We start from the raw sequence: 21,764 nt of genomic DNA on the forward strand, positions 1-21,764 counted from the left end.
GCCTGAAGTATGAGCTTTGTTGCTACAAGAAAGTGATCATTAAAAGCAGAGGTGTCTGCTTCCCAACCTGGCAGGGAGAGTATGTGGATGAGACAAAATTCTGGAAACTGCTGTGGGAATCCTCCAAGATTTAAGTTTAAACCCAAGGGAATTGATTGCTTGGGTCAGACTTCGTTTTCACACTTATCATTCCTCCACTCTGATTTACATTATTTTCTTTGCACGTAGTCAAAGATACTGCCTCTTAATTGATAAATCACTTGAGTAAAACATGTCAGGGTAGGGGAGTTCCAGATATAAAGAAAGGATGTCAGGAGCCATCCGTTGATGGGCGTTGTTGACTATTTTTCCTGGAATTCTCTGGGGAAGAGATCTCCCTTCCACATTTGTCCTCCCCTTCTCACCAGCTTGTCCACTCAGTTGGCTTCTGAGCCCTTCAAGATTGGTGCCCCAAGGTGCTCTCTTTTGCCCTCCTTTCTCTGTTGGTAATATTATTGACCTTCTCCAACTATCCCATGTTGGAATAGAGGCTGTGCATGTGTGCATATGTGAGTGTGCATGTGTGCATATGAGCATGGGCATATGTGTGTATGAGAGTGTGTATGTGGAGTGTGTGTGTTTGTGTGTGTGTGTTTCATGCTGGGTAAAGACAGATGGGAAGAGAGTGCAGGGCTTTGGAGGCTCCCAGGCTAATGACTTGTAGGGCATTTGAAATGTGAGCACCCTTAGCCGGGTGCAGTGGCTCACGCCTGTAATCCCAGCACTTTGGGAGGCCAAGGCGGGCAGATCATGAGGTCAGGAGATCAAGACCATCCTGGCTAACACGGTGAAACTCTGTCTCTACTAAAAATACAAAAAAGTTAGCCGGGCATGGTGGTGGGCGCCTGTAGTCCCAGCTACTCGGGAGGCTGAGGCAGGAGAATGGCGTGAACCCGGGAGGCGGAGCTTGCAGTGAGCCGAGATGGTGCCACTGCACTCCAGCCTGGGCGACAGAGCAAGACTCCATCTCAAAAAAAAAAAAAAAAAAAATGTGAGCACCCAACCAACCACCGTCATCTGTGGCAGGGCCTCAGATGTGTGGAAGACACACAGCAGGATGAGCTAAGGAACATAGAGGTGTTGGCCACCCAGGCCCAAGGTCTTCTCAGTGACAGGAAGAGGCGGCTAGGCCATTCCCCCATTCTAGGAGAGGAACAGGCAGCACAGTAGTCCGGTACTGCAGACTAGAGTGCTGCCTGCATTCTGGTATCCTCTACCTCTCCAGTGTTTATATTTTCCCTGACCACCTCCACAGCAGAAAATCCTCTGAAGGCAAACGTTGTGTCCAAACGGTAATTTTACCTTTTCCTGGTTTCTTGTCTTAGTTTGGTAACCACCAAGACCATCCACACCAGAGACTATCTATACCACACATGTCACCAATGTTAGATACATTTCTGCAATATTCTGACTGTGATGGCCAATCTAGCCCAAAAGTAATCACATCCCTTTCTTATTTGTAAGTGGGAGTCTCCCTCCTTGTTCAGGGACAAGCCCAAAGAGCTCAGCATGCCCTCTAATGTCACCACGTGCTCCTTGGGTTTTTCCACATTCACCAGGGGTGCCTCTCCCCTTTGTCTTCCCTTCCCTCTCTTCCTCCTCCCTCTATTTTTTCCTCTTCCAACCTCACTCTCTCCTCCCCATCAGACTGTCTTCAGGCCTTTACAGTCTTAAGAAACAGGAAATGATGTGCCCATCCAAGAGTTCCTGTTGAATGTCACTCATTAAATAGATTTGCATTACCTCATCTCCTTCAAATACATTCATGAGGTACAGATGAGGCTGGGAAAGAGGCAGGCCACTCAGAGGATGCTCCTGAGTTCCAGCTAGCACATCTATATATCAGGAGTCAACGTGCTATTTATTTCCCCTTTCTGAGGAAAAAAAAAAAAAAAAAACTCTACTTGAATAAGCAGAATTCAGAATGATTTATCTTTTTCTGTTGTTTTCAGGCCAGACTTCGTATGCCTAAAGAGCAACTGGAACTTTTAAAGTGAGTGAGATTTTTTTTGCTATGTGTCTCTTTTTGATGTGATTTCAAATACTGAAATGTTTTTGTACAAAAAAGCATAAGAAAGAAAAGCTACTCCCTGAAATAACTCAAAATTTCACTCCCAGAAATAACGATTATTAATAGTTAATGACATCATTCTTAGCATTTCTCTATGTATATATGCAGATGGAAAGAAAGAGGAAGAAAAAGAAAAAAAAGAAGATAGAAAAGATTAAAGGGTTAGAGGTGAATTAATCTACTCCTGCTGTGTTTAGTATTAAAAATAGTACATTTATTGTTATTTGGATTTCTCAGAAGAAGGAAACAACCCAATTAAAGTTGCCTCCTCTCACTTGTGCATCTACATAATTTAAAATTTTAAACACCAAACAGTAACATTTTTAGTACTTTAGAAAATTACTTGCCCCTTTATATATTTCTACTTCTATGGAGCATTCCTTAACAAAATACACACTGAGGTGTGCTTTGCATGTTATTTATGATAATTAAAAATGGAAAACAACCTTATAAGAAAAATAGACCAATGGTTAACTACATTGGAATATATTCATGAAATGAAGAATTATAAAGCCATTTAAATACTTTTAAAATAGGTTTAATCATTTGGAAGTGTAGTAGAGACACAAAATTATAAATATTATTTCTATTTTGTTACTAATTTTTTGCATGGAATAAAAACTGGTAGAAAGTCATTAAAATTTAACAGTGTTTATTTCTTCTAAATGCTTGTTTTTTCCCCAATTTTAAGCATGTATCGTTTTACAAATGGGGAAAAATACTAGATAAGTAGTGTTTATACTTTTTCAGCATAAAGAAATACCTATTCACTTGACATTTTCTTATTCTCTCTACTAGTAATTTTCAAACTGTAAACACAGAAAACCCATTCTTGGGAAGTAAAATCTTGCATGCTCAGGCTGTCAATCTGGTAACCAGTTGCTGCCCACTGGCTGGATCCCCCAGCACTCCTTGCCCAAGGCACTTCCACTGAACTCAGGCTACGGTTCAAACGCCACTGCTCTGTACTACACTGGAAATGCAAGGTGTTCCCAGTCGGAAGGAGGGTACCAGGATTCACCTGTGTAATGTCACCCAGCTGGGGGACCAGCAAGGTTGATTGAGCCTTGCCTGTCGTCCTGTGCAGAGCCCAGCCAAGCACTAGGACACCTTCAGCCATGTGACCCCTGGATGGCCTCGGGGTTTTTTTTTAAGTGAAGCATGATGCTTTAGAGAAATGGGTGTGCTCTGCTCTCCCCTCACTCAAGAATGTATATCTTCAACAATATAAAGCACCTCATCACGTGGCAGGCTCCGAAGCCCAGCCACAGCTGATAACAGGAGCTTTACACTTTCTTCCTCTCATGCTGAGGTTCTCCCTTTACAGGAAGGAAAGCCAGACTCTGGAAAACAATTTTCGTAAAATTCTACTTTTGATTGAACAAATAGATGTCCTGAAGGCATTGCTTAGAGATACGAAGGATGGTACGGACAATAATCACAGCTGGAACGCCCATGGAGTCCCTGTGGAGGACCCAGACCACACAGAGGTCCTGGATGAGGCAAGGCGTGTTGGGCGGGATGGGGTGGTGGATAGTGAGGATGTCCAGGGTGACGGGGAGTATGTCCTTCCAGTGTCACATCCACTTCTTCTCCCAATGGGAAGTCCAGTGTTGACTGATATTTGGTTCATGTACAGAAACCCACTGTTTCATAAATGCTGTGTCACAGAGAAGACATTCTATTGCATATGACTTACTTCACACCAAAATAAATAACTCTTCTATTTTCCAGTAGAAAGAAAGAAAGAGAGAAAGAAAGAAAGAAAGAAAGAAAGAGAAAGAAAGAACAGTCTCTGAGCTCTATACACAAATACTTTAAATAGCAAAAGATTTGCATTCATCATCTTTGTAGCTAATGCAGTTAGTCTGGTCAGCATCAGATTCAGGCAAAACTGGGTTGGAAACCATGAGCTCTGTTTTGCTTCTTTCTCTTCTGCTGTCATTACTACTTTCTTTTTCTTCCCTAATGTCTACTTTTTGAAATACGCAGCAATCTGACACAGACCACCTGCCGCCTGCCAGGCCCCATTTCATCCTTGTCACTGTGAAGGTGTTACATTTAGGCAGCTTGAACTTAAACTGTTGCGCCTACTTAGGGTGCTTATGGTTTTGTTTGTTTGTTTGTTTGTTTGTTTTTGTTTTTTAGAATGACAGCATCCTTCAGAACCCAATATTAATTAGAGTCAGTGAAAAATGTCTAATATAAGTAATCATGTAATCTGTGTAAACTGCCTTGATTCCCAAGTAACTCTAGAATGTTCAAGTCTTTCAGTCTTTACTGCTAACCACAGGACACTAATGAGGGATGGAACACAGTAGGTCACAGCACAACCTCACCTCACACCTCACCGGGAGGGCACTGTGATGCAGTGGTTAGGGCTTCAGAAGGGACCCTAGGTCCACCATGCTGCGTGACCTTGTGGGAGTCCCTGAACACACCTTGGCTTTATTTACATCGTATGCCTGAGAGGGACACTCCCAGGAGCCGTGAAGATGTCAGTCCACGACACATGCACAGTGCCTGGCTCAGAGTGCAGCTGATAGGTGCTCACTGCTATTCTAATTTTGCAAATTAGGTCCAAATCAATAAAACGAATGGTCAAAACTCAAGCAGTTGGCAGAGATTGTTAACAGAAAACTGTTTCTAAAATTTCTACAGGAAATGTCAAACTTGGTCAATTATGTACTTAAAAAGTTGAGAGAAGACCAAGTCCAGATGGCTGATTATGCTCTGAAGTCGGCCGGTGAGTACAGAAAAAGTGAAAAGAGGAACATTTAAAAAAACAATGCTTCAGGAGTGTCTCTATCCTCTACATTTGTTTATGAGGAAAACATGTTTATCTGGTAACTTGAGAGGGGGGAAATTAATCAATTTAGATAATAAAGAAGAGAATAGAAATAGTTGTCACTGATTGCTTTCTGTGTGCAAATGTTCCAGGGAATAAAGCCTGTGCAACTTCATTAACACGCATCTAAAAGAACCACCAAGAAAGCCAAGATGCCACAGTGAAGTTGTGAAAGGCACAAAATATTAGGACATTTTACATTATTATATACTAAAACAACTATGATAACCAATCTAAATGCATTATTAGGGATTAAATGACAGTGTTTAAAGGTTATATGTAATGTTCCTAATATATTTCAATTAAAATTAATTCTTAAGGGCTAAGGCTATGAATCATTAACCTTAATCTTCTCTACCATGCTCTGCCTATAATAGACTACGAATAATATGTGTTCAGTGAACAATGTGGAAGGAAAGAAGAAAGGGACAGAAGGAGAAAGGAAATATAAAACATATAGTAATGCTAATTTTAATCAATTGATACTCAAATTTATGCCAGGGAAATAAATTTCCAGCTTACATGAACTGGAGAGCATTTGGAACAGCATGATTACTCAGGCTTGAGAGTGTGTGTTTTTTGAGAGAGTGAGTTAGAGGGCAGAACTTTCCCGAACCTGATGCCCTAAAGCATGAGTGTTAAGGTAAGACGGGAGAAGGACCATAGTTCTTTATTTTTTATTTATTTATTTATTTATTTATTTATTTATTTATTTATTTATTTTTTGGTCTTGGCATTCTGATACACTTTTTAAATGCTTTCTTCTTTGTATTGATGTATTTATATCAATTGATGTAATTACAACTTCCATTTTGAAAAGCCTATGACGACGAATGTAGGTGCACAAGTAGCGCATGAAGAGTGAGGAAAAGAAGGAGATAATTGGGCTTCTCTGTAACCATAGATATGGAAACAAATGTCAGTTCTGCTTTGGCTTTGGCCAAGATGGAGAAAGCCTGTTAAGTCCCTTCCACCTGATTACAATGAAAAAAAAATCTGGACAAAATTCAAAAAGCAACTACCTGAGTGAGCTGAAAAGTAAACAAAGCAGGCAGTTGGAAGAGGGGAACCAAAAACTGTAGTTGTGAGCCTGTGGGAGTTTCCTTTTTTCTTTTCTTTTCTCTTGCAGCGTAGGCTGAGGCAGGCAGCAATTACAGAGCTGCAAACGTGGCAGCAAGTTGGGCAGCTAAAACTGAGAGAGGCCCCATTTTTCTAGCCAAAGATGCAGAATAAAGTAGTTCTGTGGTCCAGAGAGTGTGGGTAGAAAGCCTGGGAAGGCAAAGCTGCAAAGAAGACGCCTGCTCCCCTGTCTGTTTGTGGCCAGCTTCTGGCCTCACCTCTCAGCTGCCCATTCATGGGAACAGACCCAAAGCAGCAAAGTGGAGGCTTTGAGCATTTGGCAATAATGTAAACTATGGCTCAAGTCTTCGACTAACCCCTGAGTGGTACATGGACATGACAGGCCTGTAGCAAAGGTTTTGAGGACTGAATTGAGATTGGAACCACCACCCATAAAAGGAGGGAGGACTCATATTTCTAGGCTGATTGACGAAGCAAATGAAAGCATTCCCTCGTGGATTTTTATGGGACTCAGAGTCTTACGATATAATATTCAGTATGTCTAGGGTACAAATCACAATTACTTGGCATGAAGACTCCTAGGGAAATAAGACCAACTACCAAGGGAAAAGACAACAGATGCCAACCTCATCATGACACAGATGTTCGAATTGTCACACAAAGCTTGAAGCAGCTAGCATAATTATGCTTTATGAGATAAAAGTAAGTACACTTGAAACGAATGAAAAGATACCTGTTCTCAGCCAAGAGAATAAAAAGAACCAGATGGAATTTTAGAACTGAAAAATACAATATCTAAAATAAAAATTGACTACATATGCTTAATAATAGAAAAACAAAAATAGAGAAAAAAAAGTAGTGAAGTCACTCCTATTTAACACAGTATTAGAAGTCCTGGCCAAGGTAATCAGGCAAGACAAAAAAAATATAGGGCATCCAAATAGGAAGAGAGGAAGTCAAACTATCCCTGTTTGCAGACAACATAATCCCCATAGTCTCAGCCCGAAAGCTTCTTAAGTTGATAAACAACTTCAGCCAAGTTTCAGGATACAAAATCAATGTGCAAAAATCACTAGCATTCCTATACACCAACAAAAGTCAAGCCAAGAGCCAAATCAGTAACGAACTCCCATTCACAATTGCCATAAAAAGAATAAAATACCTAGGAATACAGATAATTTTGGAGGTGAAAGATCTCTACAAAGAGAACTACAAACCATTGTTTAACGAAATCAGAGATGATACAAACAAATGGAAAAACATCTCATGCTCATGGATAGAAAGAATCAATATCATTAAAATGGCCATACTGCTGAAAGCAATTTATAGATTCAATGCTATACTTATTAAACTACCATTGACATTCTTCACATAACTAGATAAAACTATTTTAAAAGTCATATGAAACCAAAAATAGCAAGGGCAAGTCTAAGCAAAAAGAACAAAGCTGGAGGCATCACATTACCCAACTTCAAACTATACTACAGAGCTACAGTAACCAAAACAGCATGGTACTGGCACAAAAACAGACATATATACCAATGGAAGAGAATAGAGAACCCAGAAATAAGGCCACACACAACTATCTAATATTCTACCAATCTGACAGAAACAAACATTGCAGAAAGTATTCCTATTCAATAAATGGTACTGGAATAACTGGCTAGCCATATGCAGAAGACTGAAATTGGACCCCTTCCATACATCAAATATTTAAAAAACTGAAAATCGAACATAGACTTAAATGTAAAAGCCAAAACTACAAAAAAAATAAAAAATTAAAAAATTAAAAAATTAAAAACCCAGGAAGACAACCTAGGTATTGCCTATGAAGTCACTCCTGTTCAATGCAGTATTAGAAGTCCTGGCCAAGGTAATCAGGCAAGAGAAAGAAATATAGGGCATCCAAATAGGAAGAGAGGAAGTCAAACTATACCTGTTTGCAGACAACATAATCCTATATCTAGAAAACCCCATAGTCTCAGCCTGAAAGTTGTATGTACCATTCAGGACATAGGCATGGGCAAAGATATCATGACAAAGACATCAAAAGTAATTGCAACAAAAGTAAGAATTGGCAAATGGGGTTTAATTAAACTAAAGAGCTCTGCACAGAAAAAGAAACTATCAGCAGAGTAAACAGACAACCTACAGAATGGAAGGAAATTTTTGCAAACTCTATATCCAACAATGGTCTAATATCCAGCATTTATAAGGAACTTGCACAAATTTACAAGAAAACAAAACAACCCCATTAAAAAGTGGGCAAAGGACATGAACAGACACTTTTCAGAAGAAGACCTGCATATGGCCAAAAATCATTTGAAAAAAATCTCAACATCACTGATCATAAGAGAAATGCAAATCAAAACCACAATGAGATAACATCTCACACCAGTCAGAATGGCTATTATCAAAAAGTTAAAAACTAACAGATACTGGCAAGGTTGTGGAGAAAAAGGAATGGTTATTCACTGTTGATGGGAGTGTAAATTATTTCAACCACTGCGAAAGACAGTGTGGTGATTCCTCAAAGACCTAAAGACAAAAATACCATTCGAACCATCAAACTCATTACTAGGATATCCAGAGGAATGTAAATTGTTCTTTTATAAAGATATATGCATGCATGTGTTCACTGTAGCACTATTCACAATAGAAAAGACATGGAACCAACCTAAATGCCCATCAATGATAGATTGGATAAAGAAAATGTTGTACATAGACACTATAGAATAGTATGCAACCATAAAAAAGAACAAGATCATGTCCTTTGCAGGAACATGGATGGAGCTGGAGGCCATTATCCTTAGCAAACTAACACAGGAATAGAAAACCAAAAACACATGTTCTCACTTATAAGTGGGAGCTAAATGATGAGAACACATAAACACATAGAGGGCAGCAACATACACTGGGGCCTACTGGAGGATGGAGGGTGACAGAAGGGAGAAGATCAGGAAAAATAACTAATGAATACCAGGTTTAACACCTGGGTGACAAAATAATCTGTACAACAAATCCCCACGACACAAGTTTTTCTATGTAACAAACCTGCACATGTGCCCCAAACTTAAAAATTAAAAAGAAAGAAGTAGTGCAGTTGAAGATAGATCAAAAGAAATTATGCAATTCAATGAAAAAATGTTCGAAAAAAATGCAAACAACTTCAGAAATGTATAGGACACTATAAAAAGGTATAATATTCTTATCCTTGTAGTCTCAGAGGGAGATGAAGAGGAGACCAATGTAGGACAATAATCTAAAGAAGTAATAACCAAAAACATCTCAAACTCGATTTAAAAAAATAAAAAATAAATTTACAGATTCAAAAAGCATGGCAAATCAGAAACAAGATAAATTCAAGGAAAATGACATCCAGACACATCATAGTTAAATTGCTCAAAATCAAAGATGAAGAAAAATATTTGAAAGAAGCTTAAAAAAAAAAATGCATTATTACAGATTTCTTACCAGAAGTTAAAGAGACCGGAAGAGAAGGAAACTACATGTTTAAAGTGCTGAAGGAAAGGATCTAGTAATGCAGAATTGTAGATCCAGTGAAAATATCTTTCAGGAAATGAAGGCAAAATGAAGACACTCTTAGATGAAGAAAAACTAAGAAAATTCTCTGCCAATGAATCCGCTAAAGGAAGTTCTTCAGCTCAATAGAAATGACACCAAAAAGAAACTTGGGACTTAAAGAATGAAGAAGGAGCAACAGCCTCATCTGTGAGTAAAGATGAGGTGGCCCGGCACGGTGGCTCATACCTTGCAATCCCAGCACTTTGGGAGGCTGAGGCAGGTGGATCACCTGAGGTCAGGAGTTCCAGACTAGCCAGGCCAACATGGTGAAATCCTGTCTCTACTAAAAATAGAAAAATTAGCCAGGTGTGGTGGCACATGCCTGTAATTCCAGCTACTCCAGAGGCTGAGGCAGGAGAATAGCTTCAACCCAGGAGGTGGAGGTTGCAGTGAGCCTAGATCATGCCATTGCTCTCCAGCCTGGGTGACGAGAGTGAAACTCCATCTCAAAACAACAACAAAAGATGAGGTAATTTTCTTTCATTAAGTACTTCAAAATATGTATGACTGTTGAAAGGAAAAAATGTATGGCATTATCCGGGGGTGGAGGGCTAATATATGTAGATTTAACACTATGACAACCATAAAGGAAAAGTCAGTGGGTGAGATGTAATGGGCATCTATAAATGTAAAGATTTTACATGAATAATAAAGAGTTAACTCTTAAATAAACCATGAGCTGCTAGGTATGTGCGTTGTAATCATGAGAATAATTACTTTAAAACACAGAGATATCCAAACGCTAATAGAGAAATCAAAATGGAGGCCAGGCACAGTAGCTCATGCCTATAATCCTGGCACTTTGGGAGGCCGAGGCGGGTGAATCACTTGAGGTCAGGAGTTCGAGACCAGCCTGGCCAACATGGTGAAACCCCGTCTCTACTAAAAATACAAAAAGCCAGGTGTGGTGGCGCACACCTGTAATCCCAGCTACTCAGGAAGCTGAGGCAGGAGAATCGCTTGAACCTGCAAGGCGAGGCAGAGATTGCAGTGAGCCGAGATTGTGCCATTGCACTCCAGCCTGGGCCCCAGAGCGAGACTCAGTTTCAAAAAAATAAAAAAATTTAAAAAAAATTAAAAATTTCAACTCATATTAAAAAAAGGCAGGAAAAGGAAATGAAGAAAACCTGGGAGAGAGAGAGAGTAAGAAAGGCAGAGGGTGGGGGAAAAGGCATGCAAATTAGAAAGGAAGAAATAAAAATGGTTCTATTCAGAGACAACATGATTGCTTATGTAGAAAAACCACCAAAAAATTCTACTAGAATAAGTGAGGTTTACAAGTTCAAGGGTATATACACAATTTCTATATGCTAACAATAGAAAATTAGAAAATATTTAAAAGCAGCACTATTCATAAATGCAGTAAAAAACATAAAATACTTAGGTATAAGGGTAATAAAATGTGGGAACTGAGAGCTAAAAACTAAAAAATAATAATGAAAGAAATAAACAAAGATTTAAATAAATGGACAGGTATACCATGTTTATGGATTTGAAGACTCAATACCATTAAGATGACAATACTGTCCAGCTTTTCTATGGATTCAATACAATCCTAATCAAAATCCCAGCAGGATTATTTGTAGAAATTGACAATCTGTTTTCAAAATGTATGTGAAATGGTGAAGGAACTAGAAGAGCCAAATTTGTTTTGGGAAAAAAAGGGACCAAGTTGGAGAACTCACACTACCTGATTTTAAGGCTTACTATAAGTTTACAGTAATCAAGAGCATGTGGTACTCGTGAAATCAATAGAACAATACAAAAAGTCTAGAAGTAGTTCACACCTGTGGTGAATAGATTTTTGAAAAACGGAAAAAAGGCAAGTCAGTGGTGCTGGAACAGGTGGACATTCATATGCAAAAAAAGAAAAAAAAATGCCTTGGCCCAAAACCCACAATTTGTAAAAATTAACCCCAAATGGGTCACAGTCTTAAATATAAAACTTAAAGCTAAGAAAAAAATAAGAGAAATTTTTTAGAGTTAGAAAAACTTTTCTTAAACACAACATCAAAAACTATGATTGTAAAAGGAAAATAATGGATAATACAGGGTTCATCAAAATTAATTTCTGCTCTGCCAAAAAGCAGTTACGAGAAGGAAAAGACAAGTTACAGGCTGGGGGAGAATATTTGGAAACCACACACATTCTTGAATCCAGAATTTATAGAAAACTGTCAAGCCTCAATTAAGCAAACAGACAACCCGATACAAAATAGGCAAAAGATTTAGAAGACACTTCATTAAAGAAGATATATGCATATCAAAAAAGTATATGAAAAAATGCCTCACATTATTATTCATTAGTGAAATGTCAATTAAAATCTCAATGTTATATCATTACACACCTATTAGAATGCCAAACAGGACAAAACTGACCATACTAAGTGCTGGCAACAGCATGAACCAAATGGACCTCTCATACACTGTGGGTGAGAATGTAACCTGGCACAGCCACTCTGGCAAAGTCTGACAATTTCTTATGAAGTTCAACATAACATCTTATTGACCCAGCAATCCCACTTCTACATATTTATCTAAGATAAATTGAAACATGTTCACATCAAAACTTGCCAAGAATATCTATAGCAACTGTATTCATAATCACCAAAATTGAGAATAACCCCATGTCCATCAACAAAGAATAACAGATGCATTCATACAACGGAATATTAACCTGCAGTCAATAAAAGGAATGAACTTCCGATACTCATTACAGCATTCATAAACCTCAAACGCATTGGCTAAATGAAAGTAGCCTTAGTGAAAAGGCTACATACTGTGACTGACTACAAGGGAGCAGCAAAAGAAATGTCCAGAATAGGTAAACCCACAGGGACAGAAAATAGATTAATAATTGCCAAAGCTTGGGGAGGGATACTGAGGGAAATGGGGAATGATAGCTAACTGCTATGGGTTCCTTTTGGGGCTGACTAAATGATCTAAAATTGATTGTGGTGGCTGTGCCACTCTAAGAATATAATACAAAACCCTGAGTCACACACTGTGAATGAGTGAATTGTTTAGGATGTGAATTATATCTTAATAAAGCTGACTTAAATTTTTTAATAAATGAGAAAATGAATAAATATGAATTATTTTCAAAATTCCACAACACTAAAATTTTAATTTTTTTCTGGAAAGGATTATGGGGATGGGGTGCTCAGTCCTCACAATAGCAGGTGAAAGTGTAGATTCTGTCCAGCCACTTGGTCGAGTAGGAATAGTGAGTGGGCAGTCAATATCAGCCTTCAAAAACGAAGTACACATAGGGTTTCCAGATAAAATGAAGGGAGCCCAGTTAAATTTAAATTTCAGATAAATAGTAAACAATCTTTTAGTATAAATATATCCCAAATATTGTATGTATATATCCCAAAGTTGTATGACTACAACTAAAAACTTATTCTTTGTTTACCTGAAATTCAAATTTAAATGGCCATCTTGTATTTTTATTTGCCAAATCTGGCAGCTCTGGGAACTCATTTACTATTTCAAAAAGTGTGTCATCTTAGAAAAAGTATGGATAATCAGCTGGGTGCGGTGGCTCATGCCTGTAATCCCAACACTTTGGGAGGCCGAGGTGGGTGGATCACTAGGTCAAGAGTTGGAGACTATCCTGGCCAATATGGTGAAACCCCATCTCTACTAAAAATACAAAAACTTAGCCGGTGTGGTGGTGGGCACCTGTAGCCTCAGCTGCTCGGGAAGCTGAGGCGGGAGAATCACTTGAACCCGGGAGGCGGAGGTTGCAGTAAGCCAAGATTGCGCCACTGCACTCCAGCCTGGCAACAGAGTGAGACTCCGTCTCAAAAAAAAAAAAAAAAACTTCATGAGGCACATGTATTTTTAGTGTTGTGGTGTGTTATGCAAATGCAATTTGAAAAAGCCATTTGCATTTTCTTTATTTCTTATGTATAAAATGCATTTTGCTTCTAAAATGAAGTAACCTGAAGGGATAATGTTTGATGAGTATATTTCATATTTATTTGATTAAAATTGAGTTCAATGAATCTGCATAATTGCTGCAAATGTAACTTGAAGGACATTTGGAGCATTGTTGGTTTTCTGCTTTTTTTGTTATTGAGTGAATGGGGATGACAGGAAGTCTCATTTATCGCATGAGCTGTTAAAATATAGAGATCTACATATGTTTTTAGGTGATACAGAATCCATATAATGTTCTCATCTCTACTTTACTTGCCTCAAAATTCAATTTTTATCTTACATTTTGTGAAACTAAACAGAGCAAACTTGTTTTCTTCAAAATGACAAAATTTCAGTGGTAGTGAAAACTGTCATACTTTTCCTATCAATTCCTAAGTATGAATTTTACCTCACTTATAATTTGCCCAGTAATAATTTTCTAGAGACACTGTTAAAATTCAAATGAGGTGTTTTGAATGGTGTATGTTGTTTCTTCATTTTAAAACTTACTTTATAATTTTAGGAGCCTCCATCATTGAAGCCGGGACCTCAGAAAGTTATAAAAATAATAAAGCAAAATTGTACTGGCATGGGATAGGTTTCCTAAATCATGAAATGCCTCCAGATATTATTCTTCAGGTAAAGCTAAATTGAGAATCACTTATTTCTATTTTAGAATTTTGTTCTTATTATTTATCATGAAAATGTTAATTTTAAAATAGAGGCAATATAAGAGTGTCCGAACTTGTTACAGAACCTGAAATCATCTCATTACATTTTTTATAGTCAGTACACTGCATCAATTATGTCTTATTTTATGGTCAGTAAACTATGATTAATTATTTACTTATTTATCATTTTCAGATTAGTAAACTAGATTATTTTATTCTCAAATAAAACATATACATTCCGTGTCTTTTCTGTAAGTTGATTCTGTGACCATCCTTTTCCATTGAAAACTTCAGTCATTCAACAAACATTTGTTGAAAGTACTTGTCTGCTAAGTGCCAGTACTGTACTGTGTTAAGTGCTATTCAGACCACATGTTCTTAAGTCTAATTATAATAGAAGAAATCTCCAAGTAAGATCCCCACCAAACTTTTCAGTTACATTCTAAAGGCAGTAGCCATCAATAGACAGCAGAGCACCTCTCAACTTTGATCCATACACCTGAAGTTAGTCGCAAATTTAGAACTTTCAGGGGTAAAACCCATTGATCTTATTCCAGGCTGTAGTTTATATCTACAAAGTAGTAGACCTCATTTTTCTTCTCTATCACCATAATCACCACCACCACTCCCATCTCCATCAACACCCTCATCTTCATCACCACCACCCTCATCTTCATCACAGCCTCCACGTCCATCACCATCACCACCACCACTATCACTGCCACCACAGCCACCATCACTGCCACCACCACCGCCACCTCCATCACCATCTTTCTTTATCACCACCCTCATGTCCATCATCATCACCACCACCAATGTCACTGCCACCACCACCACTGCCTTTATCACCACCTTCACCACTACTACTTCAATTATCACTATCACTATCACCACCACTACCATTACTACCATCACCATTACCTCTACCACCACCACCATTGCCATGACCACCATTGCCATCACCATCACCACTACCACTACCACCATCATCATCACCTCCACTGCCACCATTATTACCACCATCATCACCACAATGATCACCACAGTGGTCACCACCATCGTCCTCACTACCACCATCACTAGCCTTACCAGCACCCCACTCATGCCCTCTAGCTGCCTTGTAACAGGTTACAGTCTAGTTAGAGCAATGAAAGAAAACATGCTCATATGATAAAGGACTCTGATTGATATAAGCATACAGTGCTCTGGAAGAGCAACCACACTAGAGGTGTCTTGGAAGTTTTCCTATTTGATAGGCATAAGAGAGATCTGCAGTCAATAGTGATTAGCTGATCAGTATTGTGGGAATGGATTCACATAACTAGTTAAGAGATTAATTCAGTGTTTTCTTTCCAGCCGGATGTCTACCCTGGAAAGTGCTGGGCTTTTCCAGGTTCCCAGGGTCATACCCTAATCAAGCTTGCTACAAAGATCATACCTACTGCTGTTACCATGGAGCACATCTCAGAGAAGGTGTCTCCCTCAGGGAACATCTCCAGTGCACCCAAGGAATTTTCTGTCTATGTAAGAAGTTATATAAATTTGTCACTCAGATTGGCCTGATAGAAGGTGGTTGGCTGGGAATTAGGGTCTGTCCTCTGAACTAGGACAGATAACTAGTTGTGTCACTTATTTCCTGAACTTTTGCTTTCTCACCTACAAAGAGAGAGAGTTGGACCAAATGATTTATATTATTCAACTTTTTTTTACTTTTATCAAAGTTATACACGTACATGTAAAAATCAAGTATTTCCATAAAGTTTGTAAAGAAATAGTTATTCCTTGTCCCACTTCTCCACATCTCCAATTCTCATTATCCCAGAGCTTCTACTTGCAACAATTTTAGATGTTTATTTGGGTACTTGCCTCCATGTTGGCTTTTACCATTACTTCTTGATTTTTCAGTTTTAGTTATGACATCCTCTCATGGAAAGTGAAGAGTATACTGATCTTTTCCATGGCACTTCCATCCTCCCAACATGTTTATGTCTTGATTTAAAAAACAAAACATGTTTCTGGAGATATAATTCCCATAACAATTAATTCACCCACTTAAAGTACACCCTTCAGTGGCTTTTAGTATATTCACAGAGTTGTGTATCCATCACCATAATCAATTTTAGAACATTTTTCTTACCCTAAAAGGAAACCCCATACCCCTTAGCCATCACCTCCTATTCCCCTAGTGTACTCCTCCAACCCCTGGCAACCACTAATCTACTTTGTCTCAATAAATTTACCATTCTATGCATTTCATATAAATTGAATCATTTATAATGTGTGATCTTTTGCAAATGGCTTAACTTAGCATAATGCTTTCAAGGTTCATTTATGATATAGTATGTCTCAATATTTCATTTATTTTTTATTGCTGAATAACATTTCATTGTATGGATAGATGACATTTTATTTATCTATTCATCAGTTGATGGACATCTGAATTATTTTCATTTTTTTGGTCATTACGAATAATGTTTCAATAAACATTCATGTACAAGTTTTTGTGTGGACATGAGTTTTTGTTTTGCTTGGGTGTATACCTAAGACTGGAATTCTTAGATAGCATGGTAAATGTAGGTTTAACATTTGAGGCACTGCTAGAAGACTGTATTATCTTTTTGTTCAAGCAATACTCAATGTTTTCACGGTGACTATGTGAACAAAACAGCTCTCAGTTGAACTATTTAGTGTACTTAAATACTACTTTCTTCCATTTTTTTTTATGTTTCTGAGTGTAATAATTGCTTTACTTTTTTTTTTCTTGAGACAGGGTCTCAGCTCTGTCGCCCAGGTTGGAGTACAGTGGCACAATCACAGCTCACTGCAACTTCAAACTCATGGGATTGTTTTTTAAGTTTTTTAGTAGAGATAAGGGTCTTACTATGTTACCCAGGCAGGTCTCAAACTCCAGGGCTCAGGGGATCCTCCCTCCTTGGCCTCCCACAGTGCTGGGATTACAGACGTGAGCCACAGGTGCCCAGCCTATTTTTCTTTAATTTGCTTAGTTTTCTGTATTCCTATTACTAAAACTTTCCCAAATTCTTCTTCGGAGGTACAAATATTCCCCCATTATGTTGATTCACATGAGATAATTTATAAATTTCTTCCATTCTTCATCCCTTCCTTCATTTTCTATTCATTTTTTTCTTTTTTCTTTTTCCCCGAGATATCCCACTGGCACCCTCAGCGTTTTGCTCCAGCCTTGTTAGGTAGGCCTGATGCACAACTGTTGTCATGGGATTTCATGCCTGCATCCTGAGGATTCAACTTGTTGTCTAATTTATTATTTTTAAAAAGTGTTTCTTATTTCCCTTTTCTGTTTTTTGTTCCACCTTCTGGAAGATCATATCAATTCATATTTTAACTCGTCTATGGAAATTTTCATTCCTGCTGTCATGATTATACTTTCTGAGACTTCTTGTTTCTATACATATTCCCTTTTTTAGAGCCTATATTTTTTTTCTTTTATGAAGGCAGTACCTTCCCTTATGCTTCTGAAGATATTAACTGTAGGTTTGTCTCACTTTCTTCTGCTCGCTTCCGGGTCTGGATTTCCTAGCCCCACTTTTCCCCTCTTGTGCGTATGGTCTCTCTGTTTCCTGTACAATGCTTTTCTCCCATGTCTGTGATGCTTGTCACATGAATTGCTAGGCGGTGCAAAGCCAGCAGGAAGTTTTGTGCGCACGGTGGGGCTCATACGTTGTGAGTTTGCCCCGGGAATCATCAGGTCAGGCCATTTCGTTGGGAGTCACAAGTGTGCCATCAGGAGAGTTGACCCTGAGAGGACTCCTGCAGTGCACAGGAGGTACCAGCCTGGCCAACCACACCAGGAACTGCTGGGGAGAGGACGGCCGCGGGGCCACCACTTTGTGCAGGGGTCATGCTCTTGTGGGCGGTTCTGGGGCGGTGCCAGCAGTGGTCTTCGAGATGGGAGGAAGAACAGAGCCCTCTGCTGGGCCAGGCGGGGCTGGAGGGGTGTGGAGGCGTTGTAAGTGCTTTTTGAAACGACTGTCAGCTAAACCGCAGATTTGGGCTCCTTTCCCCCACACCTCCCCGCCCCACGTGGACTCCCTCTTCCGGCCTTTCTGGGAACCTGCCGCTTAAGTCCTGCGCTGCTGGTTCTACCTACAGCCAGAGTAGTTTGTGTTCTCTCTCTCCAGCTGCCATTGGGCCATCTTCACTTTTTGGTGTTTTTTTGTTTCTTTCTTTTTGTTTTTGTTTGTTTTGGTTTGGTTTGGTTTTTGGTTTTACTGTCTACTCCCCCTTTTGCCTTATAGGTTTATGCCTTACTTCAATTATTCGATCTTCCCATCTGGAGGAGGGCCCCGGGTTAAACAGCCTGTCTTACATGCCACCCAAATGCCTCTACATTCCATATGTGGAGTTTCACAACAAAGGGCTGCTGTCCTTTCATAGAAGCCCCACCACCTGCAAGTGGTGTCTGAAAAGTTGAGTTTGAGCAGCTAAGTTCCATCTCAGAAAGGTGAACATATTAATTGTTTAGAAAAATTATGGGTGAATCCCAAAGGCAGGGATCCTTTAGTAATAAAAACTGCTTCTCATTATTTTCTTCTACAGTAGAGAATTTATGAAACAAGTAAAATCAAAACAAGGTGATAAAAGGGCTGGGTGCAGTAGCTGCTCCTGTGATCCCACCTCCTTAAAAGGCTAAAGCAGGAGGATCACCTGAGCCCAGGAATTCGAGGCCAGCCTGGGCAGCATGGCCAGACCCCGTTTTTTCTTTGTTTGTTTGTTTTTCTTTTCTTTTAACTTTTATTTTAGGTTCAGGGATATATGTGCAGGTTTGTTATATAGGCAGTAAGTAGTAATACCCAACAGGTATTTCTCTGCTCCTCTCCCTCCTCCCACCCCCACCACCCTCAAGTAGATCTCAGTGTCTGTTGCTCCCCTTTGTGTTCATGTGTTCTCATTATTTAGCTCCCACTTATAAGTGAGAACATAGGTATTTGTTTTTCTATTCCTGTGTTAGTTTGCTAAGGATAATGGCCTCCAGCTCCATCCATGTTCCTGCAAAGGACATGATCTTGTTCTTTTTTATGGCTGCATAGTATTCCATCAGATCCTGTTTCTTAAAAAAAAAAAACCAAGAAGGTGATAAAGAAGGTAGAAATAAAACTAGCAGTCCTCTCTTAAGCTAAAGAGACTATATGAGGCTTCAGTCACATATACATATATAATTGTCAGTACATTATGTAACCATGATGTATCCAACTCTTTTAATAAAAATGTTATAGTTTGATATTAATATTTTTATTATAAAATGATTTAATGAATGTACTCTTTATTTTGCTATGTTACTACAATTTAAGGAACCTAACAGTAAACTTCAGTTTCACAAAATGAATTAGTTTGCAGCAGTGCATTCTCCTCTCACAAATCTTCAATTTGAAGGGTAGAGAGGAAGAACAAAAAGCACAAGAGAAATTGCATACAAAGAAAAAATCAGTGTTTTTATCAGTCAACAGAAGCTTACTTTTTAGAGGAAATTATCTGTGTGATCAAAATCTAGCAATTGGCCTATGTTTGTCTCATTTTGGAAAACATCAGTTCAATATGGGGACCCATTTTTATTTTATTCAAAGTATGCTTATTGCAAATATAGTTATCAGACCAGAGTTAATGCTGGGATTTGCTCGACATGTATGTATCTGTCTTTCATCTATCAGTTGTTTATCTATCAATCATCTATCTTTCATCTGTCTTCTATCTATCTATCTATCTATCTATCTATCTATCTATCCATCCATCCTCTGTCCTTCTAGTCAGTCCCGTGATCAGCCTTTGGCCTCACTGGTCCCTTGTTAAATGCCCTCTGGGTGCGTAGATTAGTACTGGCATGATCACAGCACTGTGCCCCTGGTGGACACGCAGAGATATCTGGTGAATTATTTCTTCTTTTTGAAAACACAACTGTATCCATTCATTACAATCTCTGTATCTGTTGCTTTCTTTATAGGGCGTCACAAAAAAATGTGAAGGAGAAGAAATTTTCCTAGGTCAGTTTATATATAACAAAACAGGAACCACCGTTCAAACATTTGAACTCCAGGTAATGTGTGCCCTGGGAAATGATATAAGTAGCTCTATCACTGGAAGAAATTTGTCGGGATTGCTTCATGTAAAGTGATGTATGAAAATAATAATGACAAAAGCATGAGTTACACAAGGCTTATCTGAACTTCAATTCTTAGCTCCAAGTGCTTACAAGGATTTTAATGCAAAAGACGGACAAATGCAAAACCAGTTTCTAATTGTTCCTCACCTCCTATCACTTTTTTATAATATATATATTTAATTTCTCAGTTCTTTCTCAACTATTCCATGCACTGAATATTATTAAGTGTAATAGTTACTACCTCACCTTGCTTGAGTATAGGGGAGGAGGAAGATGGTACAATATGAAGTGGACAGAGGCAGAGAGAAGCTCAAAGGAAGAGTGGATAAAGATTTAATATCAGCTAATACAAGTAAAACTCCTAATCCAATGGGGGAAAATATCAACTGTTAACTTATAAATCCCCTGAAACTCACCAAAGCATATGAAATATATTCTCATTTTTTAAATTAGCCACAGGGAGTAACTGAAGAGACGTAGAAGACATTTTATATCATGTAAAACCAAGTGTTTTATGACACTTTTTTTTAAATTATACTTTAAGTCCTAGGGTACATGTGCACAACATGCAGGTTTGTTACATATGTATACATGTGCCATGTTGGTGTGCTGCACCCATTAACTCGTCATTTACATTAGGTATATCTCCTAATGCTATCTCTCCCCCCTCACCCCTCTCTACAATAGGCACCAGTGTGTGATGTTCCCCTTCCTGTGTCCAAGTGTTCTCATTGTTCAATTCCCACCTATGAGTGAGAATATGTGGTGTTGGGTTTTCTGTTCTTGTGATAGTTTGCTGAGAATGATGGTTTCCAGCTGCATCCATGTCCCTACAAAGGACACAAACTCATCCTTTTTTATGGCTGCATAGTATTCCATGGTATATATGTGCCACATTTTCTTAATCCAGTCTGTCACTGATGGACATTTGGGTTGATTCCAAGTCTTTGCTATTGTGAATAGTGCCGCAATAAACATACGTGTGCATGTGTCTTTAGAGCAGCATGACTTATAATCATTTGGGTATATCCCCAGTTATGGGATGGCTGGGTCAAATGGTATTTCTAGTTCTACATCCTTGAGGAATCGCCACACTATTTTCCACAATGGTTGAACTAGTTTACAGTCCCATCAACAGTGTAAAAGTTCCTATTTCTCCACATCCTCTCCAGCACCTGTTGTTTCCTGACTTTTTAATGATTGCCATTCTAACTGGTGTGAGATGGCATCTCATTGTGGTTTTGATTTGCCATTTCTCTGATGGCCAGTGATGATGAGCATTTTTTCATGTGTCTATTGGCTGTATGAATGTCTTCTTTTGAGAAGTGTCTGTTCATATCCTTTGCCCACTTTTTCATGGGGTTGTTTTTTTCTTGTAAATTTGATTGAGTTCTTTGTAGGTTCTGG

The 21,764-nt window shown here is 38.7% G+C and overlaps 1 protein-coding gene across 2 annotated transcripts in view; it reads left to right on the forward strand.

Moving 5' to 3' along the window:
- SUN3 (Sad1 and UNC84 domain containing 3) overlaps nucleotides 1-21,764 on the forward strand; it is a 46,971-nt gene that overhangs the window by 18,580 nt on the left and 6,627 nt on the right. For both annotated transcript variants that reach the window (XM_037988278.2, XM_037988279.2), the window contains 6 exons: nucleotides 1,992-2,032; nucleotides 3,438-3,600; nucleotides 4,772-4,856; nucleotides 14,074-14,189; nucleotides 15,578-15,745; nucleotides 20,199-20,291. In XM_037988278.2, coding sequence (XP_037844206.2) covers nucleotides 1,992-2,032; nucleotides 3,438-3,600; nucleotides 4,772-4,856; nucleotides 14,074-14,189; nucleotides 15,578-15,745; nucleotides 20,199-20,291 — 666 coding nt within the window. The remainder of the gene's footprint in view (nucleotides 1-1,991; nucleotides 2,033-3,437; nucleotides 3,601-4,771; nucleotides 4,857-14,073; nucleotides 14,190-15,577; nucleotides 15,746-20,198; nucleotides 20,292-21,764) is intronic.

This window comes from Chlorocebus sabaeus, chromosome 21 (genome assembly GCF_047675955.1).
Source record: "Chlorocebus sabaeus isolate Y175 chromosome 21, mChlSab1.0.hap1, whole genome shotgun sequence".
In the NCBI taxonomy this organism is placed as follows: Eukaryota; Metazoa; Chordata; class Mammalia; order Primates; family Cercopithecidae; genus Chlorocebus; species Chlorocebus sabaeus.